The following is a 16857-nucleotide window of genomic DNA, read 5'->3' as shown; positions in this document are numbered from 1 at the left end:
CCTGCCAACATTTCAGCCACAGTAACTCATAACTTCTCTTTCTGCACAGTTAAAAATGAAGGTATTTTAAAATAATTTATATTCAACTTGCAGTAAGTTAATGATCTTATTCCACCTTTGTTAATCAATTTCTTAAGATTAAATAAATAAAACTCATAAGAGATCTTTTACTGAAAAATAAAAAAAATTTTAATTATACATCACCTTGTCACTGAAAGTACTTGGGGCAAGTTATAACAGATATATTTAAGAATGTCAAAACAAGGCTTTAAAAGGAGGCAAACATAAAATGAAAAAGACTTTTCTTACAAGTTTTGCAAATTATCAAGCCGGAAACAAACCCGTATCTCTAGTCTTCTAAAATGAGTCATCCAAAAAAAAACCTGTACGTTATTTGACCTCAGTAAACAAAATATTCATACACTCATCACCTTAAATAACTGAATCCATCGTTTCTGCTCCATCTGTATACACTGCTGCATTTCAGAACTGGTAGTTACTCCAATACTTTGAAAGGCGGTGATATATTCTTCTCGAACTTCTGGCTTTGTTTCTGGATATGCCAGTTTGATGATCCCTAAGCACGCGTCGCGAAGGCATCGAGACAACACTACCAGTTCTTCTAAAGTAAAAGGCATCATTGACGATTGTCTTTGACCTACAACTGAAAAACATAATCCAATTTTCTATTATATTTGGGCTCCCCCTCCCATTTCTTACACACTCAAAGACTTAAAAGGCTTAAAACTCTTCTATCATCTACGAAAATTTGTTGCATGAGGTCATCAACAAATGGATTGCTCAGAATTCTCACCTTCTATGGGGTCTCCGAAGAACTCGTTATCATGTATGGAAATCAGTGAGTGACTGAACAAGGAGCTAAACAGGTAGAAGAGTGGGATGATTCTACTAGAATCTTCAAAAGACATAGGCGAGCCCCTTGATATCACCTGAAGCAATGGTACCATAGACCTTGAAATTGGGAGAAAGGAGAGAAAAACACAATGGCTGAGTTTGGGAACAAATTAAGACATGACATCAGACAAATGTAAGCAGGGAAAATAACATTTACATTAGCAATTCAAAGACCTAGAGGGCAGGCAAAGTCACTCGAACAACACAGGTTAATAAATAACGTACATTAAAGAACAGGACACCAAGCCACCGGTCTTTATTAACATCCCTGCTGCGATTCTCCACCAGATAAAGCTGGTTGTTTATCTGAGGCCCCAAGGGTCCCTGAAGGGCAGTCAGGGTCTGCGGCAGCACTCCTCAGGACACACACTCTGCTTCTTACGCTGAACCCCATCCCCGTCCCCGTCCCCTCTACAAAGGCAGACAGTTCTGGTCTCAGGAAAGGTTTGTCCAGGGGCGTAAACTGAGGAACACTGGAGGCAGTTCACTACTGAGCCCAGAGACGCAGCAGCAGATCATCACGGCTTCAGTCCTGGGCCGCGCCTCCACTCACCAGACCCACAGCTGCGCTCCCTGGTAGGAGACCCGCGGGCCTGGGGCAGTTCTAGGTGGGCTGGCCCCCTTCCCTCCCAAGAGCTGGGGCCCACAGCCTACACCCCCACCGAACACGGGCTCACACAGCTTCCCCAGTTTCCAGCGCACACCCATCCAGTCCCGGGCCGGCAGCCCGCAGGCCAGCCGGCTCTCACCTGCCCCATCCCTCCTCCTCTCGGTCCTCAGTCCCAGGCAGCCACTCCCGTCTAGGAGGCAAGGCGCGCGCTCCAGGGGCTGGCCCTCCAGCGCTGCCACCGTCCCCCGGGAGGCAGGGCTGGAGCTGAGGCCGCCGAGGCGCCGCTCTCGCTGTGGGCGAGGGGGAGCCACCTGGTGCCAGGTGTCCAGCAGCCCCGCTCAGGGGTCAGCAGGCCAGCTCCAGCGCTCACACAGGGGCCCGGCTGGGCGGAAACACAGCCCAGACACGCAGCAGCACTCAGCACAGAGCACCCCGCCGAGGGAAGCCACCCACCCCCAATAAAAGTGCAGCGAGAGCACACACACAGAGAACAAGCACGACCGCCCTGTCACCTCCCTCATCACCCACAGGGGCCAAGAGCAAAAGGCTGTGCGCCCAGAGCAAGGCCAAGCCCTGAGAGACAGGAGCCCCCGCCACTCACTGCCAAGTAACCCCATCAAGCCCAGTCCTGTGCCATCTGCACAGTAGAAGAAAAAAGGCGCAACGCCATTTGCTTTGCTAACGGTTTGTATCTTTCAGCTCCCTCGTCACTCACTGCAGAAGCACAAAAACTGGAAATGCTGCCAAACAACACTGAGGAGAACACGGGACAAGCCGGGCTGACCAGCTGCCGTGTGGAGGGAGTGTTTCCTGAATCTAGGTGCACGATTGAACTGCTTAGCTGTGGCCCTGTTGACAACACTCGCACTTGAAATCCTCATCGCCCGCCATGCACGTATGTGCCAGGATGCACAAAACTCTTAAACTGCTTCCCAAAAACGAGATGGGGGCAAGCACTCAACGTTAGCTCACTTGTTCTCTTTAACCCCCATGAAGTCAGTTACAGAACAACAGAAAAGTGACTGGCAACAAGGGTCAGTTATGTGCCTGTGGTCTTAACCAACCAGGATGGACACGAATAATGTCTCTCGACTCTCTGCTGATGATTCTTTCTGCCATTAACACCAACTGAAATATTTCTCTGAAAACAGACCCATCTCAAAGACTTGTTGCTCAGTCGTGTCCAACTCTTTTTGACCCCATTGACTGCAGCACACCAGGCTTCGCTGTCCTTCACTATCTCCTGGAGCTTGGCAAACTCATGTCCATTGAGTTGGGGATGCCATCCAATCATCTCATCCTCTGTCATCCCCTTCTGCTCCTGCCCTCAAATGTTCCCAGTATCAGGGTCTATTACAATGAGTTGGCTCTTCGCATCAGGTGGCCAAAGAATTGGAGCTTCAGCTTTAGCATCAGTTTCTCCAATGAATATTCAAGATTGACTTCTAGGATTGACTGGTTTGAACTCTTCGTGCAAATAAAAAGTCCATAATTTACTACAATGAAAGGAAAAGATACTGACTTGTGACTGGGAGAGCTGGCTGGACCAGTAGCATCAACGAGACGTCAAACAAGCCCTCCCTTCTGCATGCCCCCTCAGAACAAGGGTCTTCAGAGCGGAAGCTCTTATGGCAACTGCACTCGCCCCTGAACTGGCGGAGCTTCTCGTCTTCTCCAGAAGCTCTCAGAGAATGCACTCCTGTCTACTGTAGCACCACCAGCCATTGCAGTCAATGTGAAAAGACACAGGCAGGGTGAGAACAGTCCCCGCTGAGTTAAAGACAAGGATGAAGCAGGCCAGCCTCGCCGCACAGGCCCGCGACAGGCTAGGTTCTGGCCCCCTCAGCTGCACCTGCACCCCAATCACCGAGGAGCCGGTGCGCCCCGAGACCAAGGGCGGTGGGGGCCGGAGTCCACACCCCGACACGCGCCCCATTAGCCTCATGCGTGCCAAAGCTCAGGAGTCCCAGCTGGGTAAGCCCTGCTGCCAAACTACTTTCAAAATACCCTTCGTGCTGTTTTCAGGGGAGTCGGGCACTTCACCTGCATTTATTGTGATATAAACGTGATGAGCCACACAGCAGGAAGGTGTTAGCACACACTGTGAGTTCCCTGTGGGACCTGAGTAAACTATACGCGCAAAAGACACATGTCCTCAAATGGGCTAAGAAGTGATGAGTTTTTAAAAATGTGTGTCATTTCACTGACTTATAACGCTAATAACTTAATACGATCACCACCGCCGTGACAGAACACGTGCACACGCTGTGCTCCCTCCCCCGCGGGACACCAAGGCCAGGAACAAACAGGCCGTCAGCAGGCGGGGCCGGGATGGGACCCTGTTGCTAAGCTAAGACACCTGCAGGGCGACAATAACCTCCTGCCCCAGTGACCCCCAGGCTCTCTTGCCTAAACAAACCTGTTGCTCACCAACGCAAAGGTGGGCACAGCCACCAGAGGCTGAAATACACTCACACAAAGAAACCAGAAACCTCTGGCTTTACTTTGAAAATGAAAGGATACAGAAGATACGCTCTGGACCGGAAGCCACTTCTCCCACGTCTCTACTGCTGCTGTCGTGAGGTACAGGACCTCGCCGCTCTGAGTTCCATCAGCTGCAGCGCAGGCACTCAGAACCCCCTCACTCACAAACATGTGTTAAAATCACACGAAAGCACCTCAGCCTGTACTACGAGCGCCTGCCAGTCCCTCTCTGAGGCTTCCTGGCACAGGGCCGGTGGGGGCCCACCCACAGGCGCTCTTCCACCCTCCACCCCGACGAGCTCCAACCCAGAGAGCATGGCGCGGGCGGCGGCCGCAGAGCAGGGGAGGAGGGCAGTGGGTGGTACCGAACGCAGCGCCGGGCGCCCAGACTCCAATGCGGCTTCCTGTCTCGGGTCCCTCCTGCCAGAGGCTGTCCTGCGGGGAGGCGGGCTGGCGGCTGCAGGTGGGACCTCCGGCGGTGACCACCGCAGGCAAGTGCGTGTGGGAAGCCGTGTCTCCGAGAACTGAGCTCACATTCTCACACTACCGCACAGAGGACGGAGCCCTCACAGAGAAACTCAGCATGGCAACGGCCTCCACCTGCTTACCATGCAGGGTTTCTGAGTATCGAATGAATTCTTGATATATTACACACAGTCAATAAATATGTACTTTAAAGATTCTAGCCTGCAAGTTACACAAGACTTCATATAAAAAATCAAATTATTTCAACAAAGAGGTTTAGAAACCAATTTTTACAATATCTTGTATGTTTTAATGTTTGTAATGGTGGTAGACTTGCTTCAAGTCTGTATCTTCACTATCAAAAGCACAGAAAAGACACGGAGCAAAGAAATGTCAAGTTTCTGGTTTCCACAACATGACTAGGAGTGTGTGTGTGTGTGGCCACACCGTGCAGCGTCAGGGCCTTGGCTCCCTGACCAGGGCTCCCACCTGCACCACCTGCAGCGGTGGCTCCGAGTCTCGACCCCAGACCTCAGGGAGGGCCCGACCATGATTTATAAAACAAATTTACCCTCAGATAGAGCCATACACTTAATACTATACATAGATTAGGCATCAATTTTTTCATTTTGTGAAACTGAGACATCTAGACTTTTTTCCCTAATGAAATAAGCTCGGTATAAGCAGTACTTAAAAATACCTCCCTACAATGCTTTTTATTTGGCGGCCACTTGTCACGTCCTTAAGCTTAATGTGTCCGTCTCTGTAACACCTACCCTGTGATCATCCGCGTTGTCATTGAAGATATGAGAAACCAGAGATGTCTCAGAAACCTGGCATTGAAGGCTAAACTGTAGAGAAGCCTAAAAAGGAACGGGGAAAATAAGTAAGAGTTAGCAAATCGTCATCCAATATATTTCTCCAAAAAGAGAAAAGTGACAGACGGAAGATAACGTACAACTGAGAAGATATCTGTCCTGACGCCTCCCACGGTGGCTGCTCCCCACAGCTGAGGACACTCCGGGAACCCCGAATGCTGGGGGCCTGTTCTCACTGCTACGGCACTAAGCCGGCCCCGAGCTGCGCCTGTGAGACCGACCCCAAAGAGAGCTGGGCGTGCCCTTCACACGCGCACCCACGTGTGCCGCCCTCAGGACACAGCACAGGACAGCGATGTGTTACAGTGCTGTGCGTCACCAATATCACTCACACACAGTAACATTTTCCAACTGATTGTAATGCCCTACCTTTAAAACACACACACACCAATGTGTAAATCGTTTTTTAATGCTAACACGTCAAAATTAATTTAAATCTAAAAATATATTTTAAAGGCTTAAAAAACCCCTCCTGTATAAAATCAGAAGACTAAGGAGCTTTGTGGATACCTAAGTTTAATTTTAAATTAGCTTTACTTACTATACTGCGTTTTTGTAATAGGACTTAATTTCTAGTCACATTTTTAGACAGGCAGGACTCAGAAATTAAATTTCAAACTTAAGAGACTGATCACACTAAGAAAAGGTTTAGGACAGTAGGGAAACGTGGTTTTAAGAAAGGGATGTGATCTGCCTTTACAATCATCTCAGAAGAACCATGAAGTCAAAGAGCGAAGACTAAGCTTGCTCAGTGAGCAGCACTAATGAGGATAGGGCTTTCCTGGTGGAGTCAGAGAGCGCACGAGCAGTGAGCCTGGCACCAAAACTTAAGGATGAAAACAGAACGCTGCATTCTGAAGACCTACATACCATCTAGTCTTACCCACCTTTTGTGTGATGCTGAACTTAACACGGAATCACTGTATTTTCAGGGTGGAAAAGACCTCTGGGATGCTGTTGGACCCGAGTTGTCAAGCGAGCTCATGACGGAGCAAGCAGCACCCCAAAGGCTCCTGAGGAGCCAGCAGAGGTTGCCCCACCTCCTCAACAGTGAGGCCACCAGCCTTGGGGTCTCCTCAGGTCAGCCATTAACAGTAATGGGATGATCTAAGTTAAAGCAGCATGTAACGTGCATCCAGAATTCTCTACAGTTAGTAACCAGTTGCCATAAATATTGTTCTGAGTATAATAAAAAGTATTTTAACAGACCAAACTTTGCCAAAAGTGCATTAATTTAAATGCCCGTAGTGGAAGAGAAACGAATGGGGCTTAGATAAATCAATCACTCTTCAAGTCTTAAGTTGGTTATTTTCCTGCATTCAGTCAAAAACATCAGATATATTCCTCAGCACCAGCAGTTTCTAAGTATACAATAGGGGTTACAGAGTCCTGGTTTTAAAAAGTCCAATCGTGTCTTAGCGTGGTGCATTTTGAGATGTCCAAATGACATTAAAAGCACATCACTGAGCCTCCCTGGTGGCCCAGTGGGTAAGAATCCACCCGCCAACGCAGGGGACGCGGGTTCAATCCCTGGTCCGGGAAGATCCCGTAACACAGCCCGAGGGTCACAAGCCCTGAGCCTAGGGGCCTAGAGCCTGTGCTCCTCCACGAGAGAAGCCAGCACAGTGAGAAGCCAGGCGCCACAGCGAAGACCCACAGAGGACGCCCTCTCGCAGCAGCGGAGACCCAGCGCTGCTGAAAGTGGGTGCGTCTAAAAACAGAGAACCATTTAAAACTCCGGAAAGCACGAAGGACGATGTGAAACGTGCCCGAGCCATGAGTCCCGGGCTGGGAGACTCTAGGCGACCGCTCGGCCCGCCACTCTTCAGGTGCCACGTGGCCCCGAGCAGCGTCTGCATCAGAGAACGAGGGGACCCTCCCGCACCGAGGCTATGGTCTCTTCCAGCTTAAAAACAGGAAGAGTCTGCAGGAGTGAGTTACATCTGCCCTGAGCACACACTTACGCATGGTATGGGCACCACACTAATTCGTTCAGTTGAGAAATTAAAAAATAAGAATGACTGGAATAATGAAAAAACAGTAAGAAGACAATAGATCAATTAAACAAACCATGGAAAACAATAAAAACAAAGCTATGAAAACCATGACCTTTCAACAGAAAAGAATTCAAGAAGGTTCTGCTTGCCTTATTTGTCCTTAATCAAGAAACCACGGCCTCTGTGAAAGAATGTACCATCTAGTATAACTTCACTGACGTGATGTCTTAACTTGGTGTTAGTGTAAATCCTGACACTTAGCTCCTCAGAGATCCGAGGAACGACTGCTCTAAGGAGGCACGTCCTCTATTCTTTTTTCTTAACGGCAGCAGCACGAGAGACAAGGTCTTCCGCAGCACTTCACCCATCTTCCCAGAAGTAATCAGTTAGTATCTTGGAGTAAATCACCCAGACACACCAGACAGAAGTAAACAAAAGTGGGTTCTCCCAACACATCCTCCTCTAACACAGCCTTTCATCCAAGGTTGTAACTAACATCTTTCCACATGAATATACATACGCATTTCAAAAGTTATACTTCAAGTCAACATTCTGAAACTGTGTAAATTAATCACTCAACAGGCAATAAAAACACAAATTATTAAACCATTTTCTACACGTTAATGTTATTTGGGCTTGACCGCTAAAAGGCGAGGAAGTGACGTATGCTTTACATACACTGGGATATAGTTAAAACTACCCATGAAGCTTTATTTAGCTGAGACAACACTATGAGTTAATTAGTAAAGGGCAACATTTCCAACCCAGGTCATAAATTCAGAGCAGTCTGTCTGCAAGGACGACTTAAGTTATTAAAGAGGACACAGTGGGAGACTCCTGCTCACACACAGGCAGTGAAGGTCACGACAGCAAGGCATTCTCAGAGACCTCCTCTGTGTGTAAAGGGTCACAGGTAAGAGAAATACGACAGGTCAGCCACCCAAGGACCAGTCCACTCCTGCAGCCACAGGCGCAAATGTGATCTTTGTGTTTTCCTGCTCAAAGGATCACTCTTTTTGCCAAGTCAATACGAAAATACATATATAAATTTCATCTGTGAGATAGTGCAAGATAAAAAATTAACTCCAATTTCCTTAATGATAATAAAAGTTTTAAGATGAATTTCAGTTTGAGGCAACCTGCTAAAACATCATTCCTTCACAGACAAACCGGGGACTAAGGACAGAAGATCAGCTTCGACACACTGCTGTGCTCTGTCAACGTCCCAGCACCAAAACCACAACAGTTTAGACACACAGCTCCCTCCCCTGATGACGAGGCTTCTCTCCAGTTTCCGTTCAAGAGGAAACAGACACTATTATACAGAGTGAAGTAAGCCAGAAAGAAAAACACCAATATAATATACTAACGCATATATATGGAATTTAGAAAGATGGTAACAATAACCCTGTGTACGAGACAGCAAGAGACACTGATGTATAGATCAGTCTTATGGACTCTGTGGGAGGGGGAGAGGGTGGGGAGATTTGGGAGAATGGCATTGAAACATATATGGTATCGTGTATGGAGCGAGTCGCCAGTCCAGGTTCGATGCACGATACTGGATGCTTGGGGCTGGTGCACTGGGACGACCCAGAAGGAGGGTATGGGGAGGGAGGAGGGAGGAGGGTTCAGAATGGGGAACACAGGTATACCTGTGGCGGATTCATTTCGATATTTGGCAAAACTAATACAATATTGTAAAGTTTACAAATAAAATAAAATTTAAAAAAAATTAATACTCAAAAAAAAAAAAGAAAAGAAAAGAAGGGCGCCTTCACTCCTACTGCAGTTTACACGAAGACAGCAGAGGCACCGCTGGGACCTTATGTGACTTCTTGGATAACCCCTTCCCTTGCTTTTTTTACAAGAAAACTTAAAAAACTTTTAAATAAGCTTTGTGTATGCTTTTCCAAGTTTACTTGTATTTCCTGTGAAGTGTCAGTCAAAAATGTTTAGAAAATTATAAGATGTTCAAAACCCACTATAAATTATATTCCTAAATTTGACTAAAGCAGGCCTAGTTTATTAGTTTGATATCTCCAACAATAACCGCTGCCAATTCATTTATAAATATGAGTTCAAGATAGACAATAAAATCATTGTGTACTGAAAATATTAAAAAGCTCACAAATTTTATGTGATCTTTGTAACAATACAAATTATAACAATAATCAAACAGCTCCTTAAATCTATCACTTATATTGAAAATATCATTGATAATAAAAGTAAACATGAAATCACAGCGCCCACCCCCCCGCCAAAAATTGTTTCTCTCTGTAGGTACATTCTCGGTATTGGTTCTAAAATCCTCTAAAATTTGTTTACAAAAACATGAACAGTGACGACTACTTCTGGAACGTACACGAAACATGAATTTATATTCTTTTCCTCTGAAGTCATTTGCATAATCAATCTCAAATTATTAAAACTATGATTCTATAATCAAGAGCTAAGGAGTGCCCACGACCACATTAGTGGTATTTAGAGAGCAGACAAGGAAACAGCGCTCACGACTGCCCAAACCAGGGATGAGTGACGTGAGGCACAGTCAGGCTGGCTCGTTCTAGTTTCTGGTAAAAACAACTGAGCACAGGATGTAATAAAACTAATCCTAATGGCTTCTGATTTGATATATGAACAAGAAAACTAGAGAAATGGTCACATCAACCTTTCTGATCCTTAAAGTGTTAGTCGCTCAGTCGTGTCTGACTCTTTGGACCCCATGGACTATAGCCCATCCATCCATCCATGGGATTCTCCCCATTTCCTTCTCCAGGGGATCTTCCCGACCCAGGGATCAAACCCAGGTCTCCCAAATTGCAGGCATACTCTTTACCATCTGAGTTACCAGGGAGGCCATGATCCTTAAAACATTATCTTTAAAATGCCATTTCAAAGTCTTTACATGTTAATGAAACAAAAGAGCCCCCAAGAATATGCTTTTCTGCCCACCTTAAGTATAAATCCAAACTCCTTAAAATCAGCTCTCTAAAAGGGAGACCCTACAGTAAAATGAAAGTTTCCCTGGGAGCTGTAGTCACAGGTGAAATCTCAGGATATAATAAACCAGGGGGGTTTCTGAAAGGTGACAGCCTCTGCAGGGCTCTGACGGACACGGCAGCCAGGGGGAGGCAGGGAGGCGGCAGCTGTCTTTGGACAGACACTAGCGCAGGCGGAGGGGAGCGGTGTGAAACGCCTGGAGGCACAGAGGAACGCGACGATGCGAAAGGGACGAAGCTGGCTGAGGCAGGGACAGCCTTCCACAGCGAGAAACAGAGGAGAGGCAAGCGACGCTGGCTTAGGGGAGGACACCGCACCACAGTCAGCAAAGGAAGGGGAAGACTTCCCGAACAAAAGGATTCACTGGGAGATGTTTAAGCAAGACAACGAAATAGTGAGGGTCGTACTTTGACAGTTTAGTCTGGGAACACGTGACACGAAGTTCCCAGCACTCACACACCATGGGGACTGAACGCACACAGGGAATCCCTGAGACAGGCGCGAATCTCATCACACAGCATGGGGACTGAATGCACACAGGGAATCCCTGAGACGGGCGCGAAGCTCATCACACAGCATGGGGACTGAACGCACACGGGGAATCCCTGAGACGGGCGCAAAGCTCATCACACACCATGGGGACTGAACGCACACGGGGAATCCCTGAGACGGGCGCGAAGCTCATCACACACCATGGGGACTGAACGCACACGGGGAATCCCTGAGACGGGCGCGAATCCCAGCCTAGACTCCCGGCAGCACTGCTCCGCATGACCGTCTGTGCTGAGCAGCCGGTCCACGTGGGGCTGCCCGTGCCACACAACCAGTGAGTGCCTGCGATGCGGCTGGTGTGCCCGGGGAAGCGGAGGGGCCACGCTTCACTAGCGGCTGCCCTCAGGACACCGCAGCCCCAGCATGACGCCCAGGTTTTGGGGAAGATGCTGAGCTCCACCGCAGGCACTGTGAAAGGAGAGGACGCCCTGCAAAAGGGCTGAAGTCGAAGCTGGGGCTCAGGAAAGCCGTCCGCGTGGACAAGACCCCAGAGGATCTACCAAGCAGAAAGGAAAAAAGAAACTGAACACGAAGAGAGGGCAAAGGTTAAGAAACACTGAAACAGAGACCACGGAGAACCTGCAGAAGGCAGTGAGGAGGAGGAGCCCAGGAGGAAAGGGAACTCAGGCGAGCCCTGCATCTGTCAGGCAACATGCAAACCGGCTCCCAGGACAGGGACACGGCAGAGGGGGAGACCGGGCTCAGGGTCCTGCCACCGCGCGGGGCGCCAGGGAGACGGGTGGCCGCGAGCGGGCCCTGCTGCACCATGGACACCCCCCAGCAGCACAAACCCACCAGTAAAACACCAGACTCCTGCCCACGAAGCAAGAGGAGAGTCGGCCAGGGGCAAAGCTGAGCACCTGCGAGCCGCTGTCCTCAGTGGCTGCGAAGTATCCATGTGCGAGGCTCAGTTCTCGAGACACTGGGAGAGAGCCGGCCTTCTCCTGCCCCCGGCAAAACCAGTGAATGCCTGCTCACATTCAAAGTTAGTGAATATGTTTTCCGAAAGAAGAACAATTTTTAAATTCAGAAATGTATTCAGATTTCCAAGTTCAATGGTAAGATCTACAGACTTTCATAAAAGGAGATGGAGGTTCATTAACTACTTAATCTTTAAAAATTAAAATAATTCACATAATTCAAAACCCAAAACCCTGTTAAAAAGTATACAGTTCCAAGTCCACTCTCTCCGCCTCCCTCGACCCGCCCCCACCCCCCGACCCCCCCGAAACCAGACGTGATGAATCGCGCCCATGAATCCTTGTGAATGCTCCCAGGATTCTTTATGCAAATACACATTCTACCTTTCCCACCTTTAAGACACAAAACATTACTCATTGTTCTGAAACTTCTTTTTTTCACTTAAACACGTATCTTAGAAACCTTTCCATGTCAATGTAGAAAGGGCCTCCAAATTCCTTCAGAGTTCCTGACGATCAACGTTAAACAGAAGCTAAAGCCACAAATCCCAGCCCTGAAAATAAGAGGGATTGCTATGAGCCTGGGAGGAGCTGAGAAAGAGTTATCAGCCTAGACTTTACTAATCATCTTTTAAATACCTTCTTAAAAGCTGAAAGCAGTTAACATCTACAACAGCGAAAATAAGCCTATTTGCTCTTTTACGAGCTATGAAAAACACTCTAAATACTCAGAACCTAATATATTTAAACCATAAATAAAATTCCTAGAGTACTTTCTTAGAGGAAACAGGTGCTGTACTCATAAAACCCAGGCTACGTATAAAGCTCCTCTCTCATTAAACACCTTTTGGAAGCAGTTCTGTAGTAAACCTCAGGCCAGGGCAGTGGTACATCAAGTCCAGTCATTACTGCCCAGAGCAATGGACTTTGAGCTCCAATAAAATCAGCGGCCTGCTTGGGCTGCAGGTCCTCAGATCTCACATCCTGCTCTGATGCAATTAGCCCACAGTGAGCTAATCAACTCACCCAGGGCTCACTGCCTCACGACGCCTCACTTCCTCAGACAGTAATAAACACCAGCGAGCCAAGACAGCACCTCATTAGCTGGCTGCACGACTGTTTACAAGGCAGCTGCGGCCGAGTGCTCCCTGCACACAGTTTGTGTCAAAGCATGCTTTCCTAGCCAAAGAAACAGCTCTTCACAAGAGGGGGCTCTGCCAGGCCACCGGGGACGCAGGCCCCCACACGCCCGCAGCGGGAGGACCTCAGCCCCCGGTGGACCCGCCACGTCCGCTCTCACGTCCTGCCTGCCCTGAGCACGTGTCTGTTGAAGTCTAGGAACCTGCTTGGCTATCACTCAAAGCACAGGGAAAGGGGAGCTCAAAGTTACTGTCACACCCACCGGCCACAGTTAAACTTCCATGTTTTGTCCTTCAAACGTTCACTTCACTGCTTTGAAAAACAAAAGGATTCTTCAGGTACCAAAGTAAACTATCACGGCAATCTGACAGAACGAGCCATGACACAGCCCGCAGAGAAAAGCCCCCACTGGCTCCCTCACACGGCCCCGGGCAGGCCCGAGCCCCCAACCAGGGCAGCAAACCCAGGGCACCCCCTCGGCAGGGGGCGCAGCACTCGCCTGGCCCGTGGCACCAAGACGCGGTGCTGCACCATGAGCGTGTGGCAGATGGCCGCCATCAGCGTGAAGGCCTCCTCGCTGGCCGAGTCCCTCCACACCAGGCTCAGCAGCGTGTTGGTCTGCTGCTTCGTGTCCAGCTTCTTCAGACACTCCTCGGCGATGTACAGCACAGACAGCCGCCCATCCTCCTGAAAGGCAGAGGGACCGGTCGGTCAGCCACGTCCTGTCAGAGCTCAGCGCGACTCACACGTGAGAGAGGCAGTATGTTAAAGGTTATCCGCATCACGAAGAACAACCTCAGCGTCTCTGCTAAGTCGTGCCTCGAAGGGCCCCCACGTCCCCTGCAGACGCCTGCGGAGCAGGGCCGCGGGCACGCAGCTGCTGGGGGACTCACGGAGCTCTAGTCCTCACACTGAGAGCAGGGCTCACTCCACAGTGTTCAGACCGCTCTAGACGAAATACACCTGTGTGAAAACGGATTCTCATCTGGCAAAATTTCCACTTTAAATGACTTGAGATATCACAGTTTAAGCAAGTATTTAAAAACTTAAGAAAAAAAAATCTAAAGAAATACACAAACCTGTCATTTTGTATCTTAACTTCTCTAGAATATCTGATACACTGACTAAAATCTGAGCTAATACTCAATGAAGTTTACCTATCTGGTGTATTAATGAAACGTGTACTTTCCTCATGTGTGTATACACATATATACATATGAGTAAATAAAATATGACTATATATGCAGTCTTGGGTATTGCTGACTGTACTGTTCGGAAACCTGGATGAATGTAACTTCTGTAATCTGTAACAATCTACTAAATAAACACTGTATGAGAGATGCGTCTCATACATATGTATCTTCACTTCGTTGTTGCTGTTCAGTCACTCGGGCATGTCTGACTCTTTGCGACCCCATGGACTGCAGCCACGTCAGGCTTCCCTGTCCTTCATCACCTCCCAGAGTTTGCTCAAACTCATGCCCATTCAGTCGGTGATGGCATCCAGCCATCTCATCCTCTGTCGTCCCCTTCTCCTTTTGCCCTCAATCTTTCCCAGCATCAGGGTCTTTTCCAATGAGTCGGCTCTTCCAAAGTATTGGAGCTTCAGCTTCAGCATCAGTCCTTCCAATGAATATTCAGGACTGATCTCCTTTAGGATGGACTGATTTGAATTTCTTGTAGTCTAAGGGACTCTCAAGAGTCTTCTCCAGCACCACAGTTCAAAAGCATCAATTCTTTAGCACTCAGCCTTCTTTATGGTCTAACTCTCACATCTGTATATGACTACTTGAAAAACCAAGTAGCTTTGACTAGCAGACCCTTGTCAACAAACTGGTGTCTCTGCTCTTCAATATGCTGTCTCTGTTTGTCATAGCTTTTCTTCCAAGGAGCAAGCATCTTAATTTCATGGCTGCAGTCACTGTCTGCAGTGACGTCGGAGCCCAAGAAAATAAAGTCTGTCACTGTTTCCACTTTTTCCCCATCTATTTGCTATGAAGTGATGGGACCGGGTGCCATGATGTTCGTTTTTTGAATGTTAAGTTTTAAGCCAGCTTTCTCACTCTCCTCTCTCACCACTTAGGTACCAATTATACTGTGTAGTGGCACACGGTGGAGACAGCACAGGCGTGGCTCCAGATCACCACAACAAAGCCAACATCGAAAGAGAGTGAGTCACACGGACTTCCTAGTTTACCAGTGCATGTGAAAACTGTGTTTATTCTCTACTGTAGTCTATTAAGTGCATAATGTGATGGCAATGTCTAATAAAACAATGCACCTATCTTAATTTAAAAATGTTGTATTGCTAAAAATGCTCACCATCATCTGACAACACAGAACTGCCAAAAACCTTTAACGTATAAAAAACAGTAGCTGAGAAGTATAATAAAATGAGGTATGCATACACAGATAATATTTAAATGTCACAGAGTCTCTAGAAGGTAAGTATGAACAAACTGTCTTCTGAAAACAGAAGTTTTATCTACTTTTCATTTATCAGATCTTACTTTTTTTTCACCATACATTTCACACATTTTTGCATCTGACTTGTGACAAGATGTATCAAGAGTTCCAGCACCCACCAAAACCCTCTGTTTTGCCCTTTGTAACGAGCCCTGCCCTGGCCACACTGGCTGTCCCCCATCCTCCTCCTGCTGGGCTGGCTTCCTCTCTGCTAAGGGAGCCTCTGAGCCCTTCCACTCCACCCCCCGATCCCTTTCCCCCCAGCATATTCTCAAGTGTATTTTCCTGGGACTAGACTTGGCACCAACCAGAGAGACATATTCTAAACACAAAAAACCAACCAAAAAACAAAAACCTTAAATCTAGTACAGCCACACCTCAAGGCACTGCAATTGTGTAATTAAGAGAAGAAGACATCAGTGGCAGACTATACCACTTAGGTAAGACAAACAGCCTGTGTGTGACATAAAGCTTTTTATTCCTTGAAAGCACACAGGAAACACTGCTAGGTAAGAAGAGGGAGAACGGGAACTTGGAGATAAAATGTGACAATGTACATAAAATGAAATTTAAAGTAAGTCATAATGTTTATCATCTATAAAATCTGTGAAAATAGACAAAAGATGTTCTGCAGTGGTCAAGAGATAGTTAAGAGGAAACGACCTTGCTTTTCTTTTAGGGGTTGGGGAGGACAAGGAGGAAAGGGCCTGGCTGGGGCTTCTCTGTGGAGTGATGAAGACGTTCTAGACTCAGTGGCAACAGATGCCTAGCTATGTTCATACACTGAGAAGTCCCTGAATAGTGTATCACTTTAAATGGGCTCATTCTGGGACTTTCCTGGTGGTCCAGTGGTTAGGACTTTGGACTTCCACTGCAGAAGGCACAGATTCAATTCCTGGGCAGGGAACTAAGATCTCACAAGATCCACATGCCGTGAGGCCAAAAAAACCCAAATAAACAAAAAAACCCCCAAACAGATAGATAAGAATTTATTTAAAAAAATAAAAATAAAAGGGTAAATTTTATGGTAAAATGTATGTCAATCAAGCTGTTATTTTTAAAAATTCTTAAAAATAAAAAAGAGTACAATAGTGCCTGACACACAGTAAGTGCTCCTCCTGCAAACAGGAGCTTAACCTTCTAACCCAATAGCTTCACTCAAAGAGTGGTGTCCTGAGTAATAACTAAAGTGATACACAGAGCAGCCCTACTTTGCACTGAAAGACCAAACATTAAACCGCATGTCTCTATGTTGGAAAAGACTTTGATTCTGGGAAAGACTGGAGGCAAAGGGGGAAGGGGGTGACAGAGGATGAAGTGGTTAGATATCACCACCGACTCAATGGACATGAATCTGAGCAAACTCCAGGAGATGGTGAAGGACAGGGAATCCTGGCCTGCTACAGTCCATGAGGTCGCAAAGAGTT

At 47.4% G+C, this 16857-nt stretch overlaps 1 protein-coding gene across 2 annotated transcripts in view; it reads right to left on the bottom strand.

Annotated features, from left to right (window-relative positions):
* Positions 1-16857, bottom strand: part of UBE3C (ubiquitin protein ligase E3C) — a 115481-nt gene that overhangs the window by 56543 nt on the left and 42081 nt on the right. For both annotated transcript variants that reach the window (XM_005205800.3, NM_001192188.3), the window contains exons 10-13: positions 13464-13651; positions 5251-5337; positions 815-972; positions 432-664 (exon numbers count right to left, since the gene is read on the bottom strand). In XM_005205800.3, the coding sequence (XP_005205857.2) occupies positions 432-664; positions 815-972; positions 5251-5337; positions 13464-13651 (666 nt within the window). The remainder of the gene's footprint in view (positions 1-431; positions 665-814; positions 973-5250; positions 5338-13463; positions 13652-16857) is intronic.

Source organism: Bos taurus, chromosome 4 (assembly GCF_002263795.3).
Source record: "Bos taurus isolate L1 Dominette 01449 registration number 42190680 breed Hereford chromosome 4, ARS-UCD2.0, whole genome shotgun sequence".
Taxonomy (NCBI): Eukaryota; Metazoa; Chordata; class Mammalia; order Artiodactyla; family Bovidae; genus Bos; species Bos taurus.
This window is presented reverse-complemented; position numbering and strand designations above follow the sequence as displayed.